We start from the raw sequence: 12,548 nt of genomic DNA, 5'->3' as shown, positions 1-12,548 counted from the left end.
TTTGTTTTTTTTTTTTTTGTTTTTTTTTTGTTCTATAATAAACTATCCAAAGCAGAAGTATTAAGCAAATGATCTCCACGTGTCTAAATTAACTAGATGTGACCGCTACGTATGAGAGTTCATTAAAATTGTGACCTTTTTTATTAGTATTCTCAACTGGCCACAATCAGAAGAAATTGCTTGTAGGTGTCTACATGCTCTTATCCTTGGCAAATATGTATTGGTCACATGTTTATCTGTTCGATCACCTGGCTTCTACCGCTATGTGTTAAGATGTGCTGCTTGCTAGTTCCAGGGCAGTTCCTTGCTGAATATATGGCACATGAGTTTTCTTATACATGTTGTGTGGTTTGTATTTATAAAAAAAAAAGTTGCTTTCTATTAGATTGCAGTGGGAGATAATTTGATATGCAGTGCAATTGGTGGTGTTCAGTATTCAGACCACCTGCTCCTGACCAACATCATTGTGAAAGAGCACAGCTAGAACACAATACAGAAAGCTTCTCCTGCATCATGGAAGCTAAACAGTTTTGTCCTGTTCAGTTCTGCTTAAAGCTGAACTCCAACTTTGTTTTTCCTTTGGGCTTGCACAGTTGTATGAGCTCTTCCTTCAGCCTTCAAAGTGGCTACTCAGATTTCCCTGTGCACACAGAAGCTGTAGCAAGAGCCTGCCTTAATTCTGAGCTGGAGGATGCCAAGCATCTACTGCTTTACTCCCCGTCTGCTCTCACCTGCAGGTTAGCGGCGCTGAGCCATAGACTTATATTACATTTTGCAGGTGTGATGCACTTCCTGAAAGTGCACTAAACCCACAAAAAAGTCTATGGCTTGGTGCAGCTAACCCGCCGGTGCATTGTGCTGCACCTGCAGATCACTGTAAAATCAGCCTAATAACACTTTTTTTTTTTTTTTTTTGCTAACATGCCAATTGCAAAAACAAGGGAAGGGAGAAAACATCCCAGACCTCTGGTGTAGCAAAAAGATCAAAGGGCACCCTATTCACTTGAATCAAATTGTATAGTGTATGGCCATCTTTATACAAGTACATAGGTGGGAGTGGATGGAGACACCCAGTTGCCAGGCCTCATTCATATCTCCATGATGTGAAAACTCACATTCCTGCATGCATGTGGTTTGGAGCGTTTTCACTTGAATGGGCTGCCCTACGTGCAACAATCGGCCCAGAGAAGCTCCAGACTTTTTTTTTGGGGAGCTGAGCATAGTGCGTTACCGCAGTATATGGGGTGCTTGTAACATGTAATAACACAAGCATGATGCTCATTTGCAGCGTTTCTGAAACGCATGGCAAAGCGTACATTTTCTGTGTCTGTGGTTTGCCATGCATTTGGAAATGCACAGATGTGAATGGAGCCTCACTGATCTTGTGTAAACACTCCAATTTCACTTTCAGCCCCACTCACACCTAGAGTAGTGGTAGTGCATGTTTTTTGGCTTTTTTTTTTTTTTTTTTTTTCCAGTGACGCACACAGGGAAGTTGGCTGCACGTGGCAAAGTAGCTCAAAGAGCTAATTTTGGTGTGGTGTGAGTTGTACGTTTTTTCTACTGCATTTGTCACTTTTTTTTTTTTTTTTTTTTTCTCCCCATTTGGCAAAATGTTTGCTTCTGTGTTTGATGTGCCCTTAACAACAATTACACTGAAAGCCCAACTAAGTAATTTTTGGTGTGTATGTGGCCATACACTACACAACTTGATTGTACAATCGCTTTTAAACTTACCAAAACTGTATAGTAGGAGGACATACCATCTATCCAATCAGGCAGGCCCTTGCACTACATGAGGGGTGTCCCGTGGGCTGCATGGGGCCCCCAGGGAGTTTAGCATGCAGCCTGAGCCCATTTGAAGGGGTGCATGTTTTTAGCATGAAGGTAAAACAGCTTTTCTCTATTGTTCATTGATGGACGCAGTCCTCTGATGCATATCAGTAGGGTAATACCACCCCCTACAGGAGTAGGACACTAGGCAGAAAGAATTTCAGGCTACACCTATAGGCTGTTCCTGGGGGTATACCCTCTCCCTGCATAGGATGCCAGTTTTAATCTGCCTAGTCAGGAGTAAGGACCTAGTTCCTTGCTGGGATTTTTGGTCATGGCATAGAAGTATTTTCTCAGATCGCCTTTCAGGACAGCACCTGGAGAGAGCGCAGCTCCACCCAATCCACAGGAAACACTGCAAATAAAAACTCCTCCTCTTCCACCATGCCTCAGTCATTTGTGTTTCCTCCGCCATGGTGGAAGCATTGCAGGAGCTATGTGGAAGGGCTGCACTCTCTCCAGGGGGAGAGAAGGATTTGTTGCCCAGTTTTTGTTTGCTGTTTCAGCATGGAGACCATCCCAGCTCCCCTCCCTGGAGTGTCAAAGGGGGTATGCTCCGGAGCCTCTCACCTCGTTCGCTCAGGGGAGCTGAAACCCATCGGAGGATCCGGTCCGGGCGTCAGAGGTCCGCGCTTCGGCCGGTCGGCGGGCGGGGAGCCGCTTTTGGCATTCGAATCTCCCGCACTTTCGGACTCTGATCCCGGGGACGCGCGGCGTCACTTCCGGTGGACGGGACTTCCGGTGGGGGCGTGGCGGCGTTTGCTCCAACCGCAATACACGCAGGGGTCAGAGGCAGGTCACGAGGTCGGCGCTTCCGGTCCACAGAGGAGGACGCGGGAAGCGGTATTTAAATGGAGAGATCTGCCAGCAAGCTGCGCTTTTCAACAACATGGAGGAAAAGTCTGCAGCGACGGTGGAAGCAGGCACCGCCAGCGCCGGCCAAGCTCAGGTAGGAGAGGTGCAGTGGTGCCTCTTTTTTCTTTACTGTGTGAGCTTTTATTGTGGGGTTTCTTCCTTCCTCCTTTGGAGCCTGCCCTGTAGACTGAGTAACTGTTCCCAGTCTAACAGGATACGTATGCATCTGGGAGTCTTTTCTTCTGATCCTTTTTGGTGTGGGTCACGATTTTCTCCCTTGCAAGAAATCACTAGGTGGTGGTTTTCTTTTATAGTGGTTATTGGGCTTTCATGGTGGCTTTTTCTTTACTAGGTTAAAGCCACAGTGAAGACAAGAGCCCCAGCATCAAGGAAATGCCCTTCATGCAAGAATCCACTCAGAGATTCCTGGGTGAAGCCACTTTGTAAAGCATGTATTGCTGACCTTGTGAAGGAAGAGTCTAGTCAGCAGAATAATGAATTCATATCTTCATTTAAAGAACTCACAGACACCTTGTCCTCAGTTCGTTCCCTGTTATCCAGGACGCCACAAGTTCTATCAGATTCCCAACAAACGGGTGGTACATCTTCCCAGCCGTCTACTTCTAAGTCTGCAGTGTCAAGCGATTCAGAAGATGAGGGGGAGAGTGCTCTCTGTTCCATCAGGGATTCAGAGGAGGAAGAGAAGGAAGAGGTGGCTAGTTCTTCCAGATACAAATTATCCTTGGAAGAGGTTGATGAGTTGCTGAAAGCGATTTACACCACGTTGGAAATCGCAGAAGAAAAGGTGCAAGTTTCACTTCATGACAGAATGTACCAGGGCCTTGAACAGACAAAGCGCAGGGTTTTTCCTGTTCATAAAGTCCTTACGGAATCTATTGAAAAAGAGTGGAAGGACCCAGAGAGGGCCCCTTTTTTCTCTAAATCCCTAAGAAGGAGATTTCCGTTTGAAGAGGATACGGCGCACCTATGGAACAAGAAGCCCAGAGTGGATGCTGCTTTTTCTCAGGTGTCTCGCCGCACGGATTTGGCGTTCGAGGACATGGGTGTTCTGAAAGACGCCATGGATAAAAGGGCAGATTCTCTCCTTAAAAAGGCTTGGGATTCCTCTACGTCCAGCCTTAAGCCGGCCATGGCCTCCACGGTGGTAGCCAGAAATCTTGAGTGCTGGCTCGAACAACTTAAAGGGCATGTGGAGGCTGGAACAGCAAGGAAAGATCTCCTGGATTCATTTCCGCTGCTCCTAAAGGCAGTAAAATATATGGCCGATGCTTCTGCTGAGTCTATCAAAATGTCTGCCAGGTCAGCAGCCCTCGTCAACTCTGCCAGGAGGGCGGTCTGGTTGAAAACCTGGACAGGTGATTCAGCTTCTAAGGTGAAACTCTGTGGTTTACCTTTTGCCGGTGACTTGCTTTTCGGGCCTGAATTGGAAGCAATTCTTGACAGAACGGCGGATAAGAAGAAGGCCTTTCCGTCAAAAAAGAAATCGCCTCCTAAGAAGAGATTTCGTTCTGTTCAACAAACCAACAGAGGTCGTGAACAAGATCAGAGATCAAGATGGACCTCCCATAAAGGCAAAGGGAAAGGTGGAGTCCTCTTTAGACCACCTGACCAGGCCAATAAAAGCAAGTGACAACAGTCTTCCAGTGGGAGGAAGGCTGTTATGGTTCCTCCCACGTTGGGAAGAGGTATCCGCAAGCCCCTTTGTAAAGAATATAGTGGCTCAAGGATACAAACTGGAGTTTTCGGAGACACCTCCAAGCAGATTCCATGTTACTCCCCTTCCAAGGGATCCGGAAGAGGCTTCCTCAATGATGTCTCTTTTACAAGAGCTGATTCAACAGGAAGTGATTATCCAAGTCCCCGAGGGGCAACAAGGCCGTGGGTTTTATTCTCAGATCTTTCTAGTGAAAAAACCCTCAGGCAAGTACCGAATGATCCTAAATTTGAAAATCCTAAACAGATCAATTCGGTACAAGCACTTCAGGATGGACACCATTTATTCAGTGACCAAACTGTTGTCCCCAAACTGTTTCATGGCATCCTTGGATCTGAGGGACGCTTACCTGCACATCCCAATAAATCAGGAGTGCCAGAAATTCCTAATGCTGGCGGTCAATCTCGGGGAATCGGTCTGGCATCTGCAGTTCAGGGCCCTCCCCTTTGGCCTCTCATCTTCTCCAAGGGTGTTTACCAAGGTAATGGCGGATGCCCTAGAGCCATTAAGGCTGAGGGGTATTTCAATTGTCCCTTACCTGGACGATCTGCTAATTTTTGCAGAGTCCAAGAGCCAGACGTTGGTACACCTTCAGGAGACTCAGGACCACCTAGAGAGTCTGGGGTGGCTCATGAATTTGGAGAAATCCAGCTTGATTCCATCTCAGCAGATAAAATTTCTGGGATACAGAATAGATTCGGTCCTCCAGAAGGTGTTTCTACCTCAAGAAAAGATCGAGAAGACTCAGAACGCAGTTGCTCGATTACAAACCAATCATCAGGTTACTGTCAGGTCGGCCATGGCAGCTTTGGGCTTGCTCACAGCCGCTATCCCTGCAGTGCAGTGGGCAAGACTGCATTCCCGTCTTCTCCAGAGAGACATTCTGCAGAGTTGGTCATACCCGGAACATCTGGAGAAATCCATCAGAATCTCCACGAAAGCAAAGAGATCTCTGTGGTGGTGGAGGAATTCCAGAAATCTGGAAGAAGGTCTGCAATGGACTTTCCAGACGAACAAACGTCTGACGACGGATGCCAGTTCGTGGGGTTGGGGAGCCCACCTGGAAGGCCGGACGATGCAAGGGACATGGTCCAAAGCAGAGTCCAGGAAATCATCCAACTGGCGGGAGTTGAAAGCCATCCTTTTGGGTCTTTGGTCCTTTCAACAGACAGTCAGGGGCCATCATGTGCAAGTTCTGTCGGACAACATGACAGCAGTGGCCTACGTGTCAAAGCAAGGAGGCACAAGAAGCAGACAGCTATCAGATCTGGCAATACAGCTACTCTCCTGGGCGGAGAAAAATCTAGCCTCTCTGACAGCGGTGCATCTGAAGGGGTCACAAAACCTTCTAGCAGATCTGCTGAGCAGGAAAAAGGTGTTGGAATCAGAATGGAGTCTGAATCAAGAAGTATTCATGCAGATCGTGGAAGTCTGGGGTCTTCCCCAAATAGATTTGTTCGCTTGTCAACAGAACAACAAAGTCCAAAGATTCTTTTCCCTACACAGGGAGGATCAGGACTGGGGCTTGGATGCTCTAGCCCATCCATGGGACTTCTGTTTGTCTTACGCGTTCCCTCCATTCCAACTGATTCCGTTGGTTCTCAAAAAGTTCAGGGAAGAAAAGACCAACTTGATTCTGATTACACCTTACTGGCCAAAGAGACCTTGGTTCGCCCTCCTGCTGAATCTTGCCTCAGAACCTCCCTGGAAACTTCCGTACAGGAGAGATCTTTTGACACAGGGGAACCTAGTGTACCCAGAACTGGACCGCTTACAACTGACAGCGTGGTTACTGAAGAAGACATCTTGAGAGCCAGAGGCCTGTCAGAAAAAGTTATCTCCACCCTTCTCTCCAGCAGGAAGAAGGTGACTAGGGATATTTACTTGAAAGTCTGGAGAAAATACAACTTTTGGTGTTCCAGCAAAAATTTTGAATTAAAAAATTTAATTTCAGTGCTTGAGTTCCTCCATGAAGGAATGGAGAAAGGACTAGCAGCAAGTACTTTAAAGACGCAAGTAGCGGCTCTTTCAGTTTTTTTCGAAAAGACTTTGTCCCAAGAGACTCTAATCATTCGTTTTTTCAAGGCATTAGCCCGCAACAGGCCAATAGCCCTTAAAGTATTTCCCAAATGGGATTTGACCATTGTGTTACAAGGTTTGACTAAGTTTCCTTTTGAACCTTTAAAAGAGGCTTCCCTGAAGAATTTAATTTTGAAAACTATCTTTTTGATAGCAATAACCTCGGCCAGGAGGATCAGTGAGATCCAGGCCCTCTCAATTTCAGACCCTTTTTTGACAATTTTTGCAGATCGAGTAGTCCTAAGAACGGACCCAGCCTTTCTTCCAAAGATTGCTTCATCTTTTCATAGATCACAAGAAATTGTCTTACCAACTTTCTCCTCAACTCCTAGTAATACTCGGGAAGAATCCTTTCATACCTTGGATGTGAGGAGATGCTTACTTCAGTTCCTCCTGGTAACTAAGGAATTTAGAAAGACAAATGCATTATTTGTCATCTTCTCAGGGTCCCGTATAGGAGAAAAAGCATCAAAGAGCACTTTAGGCAAATGGCTCAGATGGGCAATTGAACAGGCTTATGTAGCTCAAGGAGAAGAACCTACAGAAGGCATCTTGGCGCATTCTACAAGGTCTGTGGCAACCTCATGGGCTGAAAGGGCCGGTGCTTCGCCTGATCAAATCTGCAAGGCAGCTACCTGGTCCAGCTATTCAACCTTTATTAGACATTACAGGTTGGACTTGTTGTCAGCTCAGGATCAAGCCTTTGGCAGAAAAGTTCTGCAGGCAGTGGTCCCACCCTAAGTGTAAGTTACTCGCTTATCCTCTCCAGGTGCTGTCCTGAAAGGCGATCTGAGAAAACCTTAGTTACTTACCGGTGACGGTATTTCTAAGAGCCTTTCAGGACAGCAGCAGCTACCCCCCCTTGGTTTTGTTTATAATATAATTTGTAAATGTTTAACCTGTGGTAGTTTATGTTTTCCAGCATGTCGGAGGCTACTATATGACTGAGGCATGGTGGAAGAGGAGGAGTTTTTATTTGCAGTGTTTCCTGTGGATTGGGTGGAGCTGCGCTCTCTCCAGGTGCTGTCCTGAAAGGCTCTTAGAAATACCGTCACCGGTAAGTAACTAAGGTTTTTTTTTTTTTCTATATTTATTTATTTATTTTATTTTTTTTTTAGCTAGTCCTTTTTTTTTTCTCTAACGTTTTTTCTGTGAGATCTTCAAGCAATTATCCTGGGTTGGGGGAGGGGCTGGATCCCTATATCCAGTGGTCACCCCAGTCTTGCCATCGAGCGCGTGCAGACCTTGGCTCCACGCTGGGTCGGCCACGACATAGTCCCACTGGACGGGGGGACTAGCCCAGCGAGTTAAACGTGTCACCAGGACGCACACGACAGGGTCTAGGCTTATGTCGCAGCATTCCTATTTGGCCGACAGCTCCCATACTCCGGTGGCGTGGGGTCCTGTCATGAGAGGGCGCCCACCTGTGTTCCCGGTATGGTGAGTAACTGTCCCTCCCTGGTGGATTTTGGGGTGGACGCGGGTCCTCTCTCTGGGATGGTAGGACCCTCCCACTCCTGGGTTTCCCTCTGTCCTGTTTTGACTACCGCCCCCCCCCCCTCCCTCCATGTGGGGGACTGTTTTGGGCCTACATGAGGCTGGGGCCTTGTGTGTAGGCCGCATGGGAGGCCAGGGGGGGCGCCGTTTGCGGTGCTCGGTCGATGATGTAGTAGGGCTGGTGGGGGCGCCATTTTGTTGTAGCCTTGTCTGCAGTTATGGCAGCGGCTATCTTGGGGGGTGGTTTTTGGCCATTTTGCTGTGTTGTTGTGTTTTTTTTTTTTTTTTGCTGGGAAGGTCCGTGTGTGTGCCTGGAGGCATTTTTCGGTGGGAGGGGCTCCTCTCTTCAGCCTGGGAAGTTCCTGGCTCACTTTCTTTTTCTGACCCGCTGCTGACATCCCTGATCAGATTGCTGCATTCTAAGAACAGTGAGTCGCTTGGGGCTTATTCACTCTGTGGGGGTCCTTAGCGCGTGCCTCATCTCTGGAGGGCGCTGTGGGGACTTTCCTTTTTTCATACAAAAAATAATTTGTATTTTTTTTTTTTTCAAAGTTTGCTGGTGGGTTCTATTAGTGCAACATGGACCCTCTCAGAGGCCGCAGGGCCCTCTGGATCTCAACTGTCCACCAATGCGATTATAGCGGTCCTGGAAGCTTTTGTGTCCCGGGTGGAGGTGGCCTTTAGAGGGTGCCGTGTGCAGAAATGACCCCCTACCCCTGCCTCCTCTGATATCTCGGTCTCTGAGTCTGACCCAGCCACTGCAGACGTAGGTACCCCGGCTGGGTCTGGTACCCCGCGCCATGCCTCCTCTGATAGTAAGGATGAGCTCTCTACCTCTACTGCTGCGCAGGATAAGGCGCTGGTGGATGCACTGGTTGTTCGGTGCGAGAAACCCTAAAATTGGAGGATGCGGCTGTCGTCGCTCCTGGGGTGCAGGTTGCCTTCGGCACCCATAAGCTTTCAAGGGTGGAAGAGTGTTTTCCTTTCCCCACTTATTTTGCTTGTCAAAGAATGGGATCGGCTAAAACATTCCCCTGGGGTGTCTCTGTGGTTTACTAGACGCTACCCCTTTTGAGGAGTCTCTGGTGAAGAAGTGGTCGGTGCCACCTAAGGTGGATCCCCCGGTCTCCATCCTTTAAGGACCCAGAGAATAGAAGGGTGGAGGCTGTGGCAATGTGTACGCTATAGCTGCACTGAGGCCTGTTTTTGCTGTGGCCCTTGTCACCCAAATGGCGACTGAATGGGCGAAGATGTTAACGCTGTGATGTGGAGGGCAACCTCCTGCCTTTGGGGAACTGTTGAACCAGATGGTGCAGGGGCTGCATTTTGCGTGCGATACCTCGCTAGACGCTGCTTCCCTATTGGGTCAGCTGTCGTTTTCAGCGGTGGTCATGAGGCGTATACTCTGGCTGAAGTGTTGGTCTGTGGTTCAGGCTTCTAAAAAGGCCTTGACAGACCTCCCTTTTCAGGGGGACTGTCTGTTTGGGGCTACCCTGGACAAAATTATTAAAGGTGTTACGGGGGGTAAGAGTACCTTTCTCCCGCAGGCTTCCAAGGGTAGGGATCCTTGCCGTAAGCAGGGTCCATCCTTTTCAGCTCACAAAGTATTTTCGTTCCTCGGGGGCAGCCGATAAGGCAAAGCCCTTCAAGGCTCCCTCGGGTGGTTACAAGCGTCCCTGGTCTGGGAAACAGAAGTCTGGTTCTGCCAGGCCTGCGGATAAGGCCTCCTCAACCTGACAGTGCACCCTCACCCATGACTGGGGTGGGGGGATGCCTTTGCAGGTTCTCGGACTCGTGGCTGGCCCGGATCCCAGACAAATGGGTCTAGGAGGTTGTGCGGTTCAGATACAAGATCGAGTTTTGATCCATTCCTCCGGTCAGCTTTTTCCCTTCCAATGTCTGCCTATCCCCTGATCGCTTCTGAGCATTCTATGGGGCAGTGCACGTCTTGCTACAACAAGGAGTGATAGTGTCTGTTCCGCACATGGAATGTTTTCACAGGTTTTTATTCCAACCTGTTCACGGCTCCCAAGAAGGAGGGCAAGGTGCATCCGATCCTGGACCTAAAGGCACTGAATGTGTTTGTGTGCGCTCAAAAGTTCAAGATGGAAACTATTTGCACGGTGGTGGCCTCCCTACATCAGGAGCACTTCCTGGCTTTCATGGATATCAAGGATGCCTACCTTCACATTCCAATCTGTGCCGCTCACCAATGTTTCCTACGTTTTGCCGTGGGAGAGGATCACTATCAGTTTGTGGCGTTACCCTTTAAACTCGCCTCCGCTCCTTGGGTCTTCACAAAGGTGTTGGCTCTGGTCCTGGTGCTGTAATGGCAGCGGGGGTTATCGGTCCTGGATTACCTGGACGATCTGATTCTCCTTTTGGAGTCCCCAGCATTACTGACGGAATACTTGGGGGTCACCATGAGAACTCTGGAGGAGTTTGGTTGGATCGTGAATCTTCAGAAGTAGTCTCTGACACCTTCCCTGAGACTGGTCTATCTTGGCCTGACTTTGGACTTGTCCTCGGCCTGGGTGTTTCTTCCTCCGGACAAACTCCAGAAGCTCCAGTCAGCGGTTCATTGGTTGATGTCCAACGCCTTCCGTCCCTTCGGACCTGTATGAGAGTGCTGGAAATGATGGTATCCTCCTTCAAGGTGGTCCCATTTGCTCAGTTTCACACGAGGGTTCTTCAAAAGGAACAAACACCCGAGTTCTCTGGTTTCTCGGATTCGGTTGAGCCACAGGACCAGGGAGTCCCTGGTCTGGTGGCTTCAGTCCCTGATGCTTCAGTCAGAAGTCCTTTCTCCCCATGTACTGGACATTTGTCACCACGGATGTGAGTCTGTCCGGGTGGGGTCCTCAATCAGGACTCAGCGCAGGGAGTCTGGTCCCTGGAGGAATCTTGATTGCCAGCATTGCCTGGCGCACTGGACCAGCAGTCTGGAGGGTTGTCCAGTGCGCATTCAATCGGACAATGTTGATCACCAAGGGGACACCAAGAGTGTCCTTGCAGCCCTGGAAATGGCAGGCATTCTACGTTGGGCGGAGCGCCATGTTCCAGCTCTCTGGTCAGGTCTCGGCCTTGGCTATTTTCTTTCAGAGGCCATTGGCCGCCCATTCCCTGGTGCGTAGCTTCATCCAGGGGGTGCGACACTTGGTACCTCCGGTGCAACCTCCGCTACTGCCATGGGACCTTCATTTGATGCTGTCAATTCTCCAGAGGCCTCCCTTTGAGAATATTTGGGAGGTTCCCCTGCTTGCCTTGTTTCAGAAGGTGGCTTTCTTGGTGGCAATCACTACTTTTTTTTTTTTTTTTCATAAATTTTATTTTCCTTTTTGCATACAAAATCTGACAAAAAATATAAAACAACAATGTTAATGCAGCCAACTACTTAGAGCAAACACTCCAAGGCTTTGCGTAAATAGACAAAAAAGGGGGAAGGGGATTAAAGATTCAGCCTGAGCATATCTAGGTTGGAACCCTTATGTTGCCAAGAAAATCGGCCATGTCCCTAGAAGAATACCATTCAGTGAATCTAAAAGGGCGTATCATATCTGTCAAGCTCTCCTCTGAAAATGTATATTCCAGAAATGATCTCCATCTGGTAAAAAAATCTTGGGGTAGTACCTGAGTTTGAAAGCATAACGTCAAGTCTTTCCAGTTGGCATAGGGACAGCAAAGATTGTTGAACCTGTGAGAGATTTGGTGGGGTGGGGTTAATCCAGTTAGCCATAATTGTTCTGCGTGCTTCCAAGAGGCAAAGGTGAGTCCATTGTGAAGAAAAGGATATGCAGTTAAAAAGGCAGGTAGTAGGAGTTTTAGGTAAACCCATACCCGAAATAAGAAAAATATAACCCAGCACGCTGTCCCAGAAGTTGCTGATATGGGGACATTCCCAGAGTCGATGTAAAAGTGTAGGCCGGGTGATTTTACACCACGGCCATTGTGCTTGGGTGGGATCATCTGTGCAATGTCAAAGGATAGTAAGCCGATGCATTATTCTAAAATGAGTTTCCCGCCAATTTTCAGAGATAATAGTGTGTATGCTTTTATAGCTCTTAAGAAGCATTTACGGTAATGTTTCATCCCCCAGAATGTGAGACCATTTCTGGAATAATACCTGTTGAATCCTACCTCAAGAATGAGACCCTAAATGCTTACATAGAATAGAAAACGGAATATTCTTTTTGGTGAAGCACTACGTCGATAAAGGAAGATTTAAATGGATGTTCCATATCTACAGCAAGTCCGCAAAAAGGAAGTCATTTGTAAATAGAAAAAGTAATGAGAAGAGGGCAGATTAAATTCCTGTCGCAGCACTTGAAAAGATTTAAAATGATTGGTAATATTGTCATAAAGCGAGGAGGCTTTAGTTAAGCCCAAAGATGCCCACTGTCTGAAGGCTACTTGTGTAGTGGAGGGAATGAACATGGGATTGCCTTGAATAGTAAGGTAACTAGAGATACTGGAGGGCAAGCCCACCATCCTCCGCACCTCCCTCCATGCCACCACTGTGTCTCTGATGACAATATTGTTTTTAAGATGG

The 12,548-nt window shown here is 48.0% G+C and overlaps 1 protein-coding gene across 1 annotated transcript; it reads left to right on the top strand.

Annotated features, from left to right (window-relative positions):
- Nucleotides 1-3,517: 3,517 nt before the first annotated feature.
- LOC309550429 (lamina-associated polypeptide 2, isoforms alpha/zeta-like) lies at nt 3,518-12,172 on the top strand (the record flags this gene model as incomplete). The annotated part of the gene is made up of 2 exons (XM_082250811.1): nt 3,518-4,238; nt 12,096-12,172. The coding sequence occupies 2 exons, from the start codon at nt 3,518-3,520 to the stop codon at nt 12,170-12,172; spliced, it is 798 nt and encodes a 265-aa protein (XP_082106937.1).
- Nucleotides 12,173-12,548: the final 376 nt, after the last annotated feature.

Source organism: Pelophylax lessonae, assembly GCF_965119305.1.
Source record: "Pelophylax lessonae genome assembly, chromosome: 3".
Taxonomy (NCBI): Eukaryota; Metazoa; Chordata; class Amphibia; order Anura; family Ranidae; genus Pelophylax; species Pelophylax lessonae.
The sequence above is the reverse complement of the archived record's forward strand: the minus strand, read 5'-3'. Positions and strand labels throughout refer to the sequence as shown.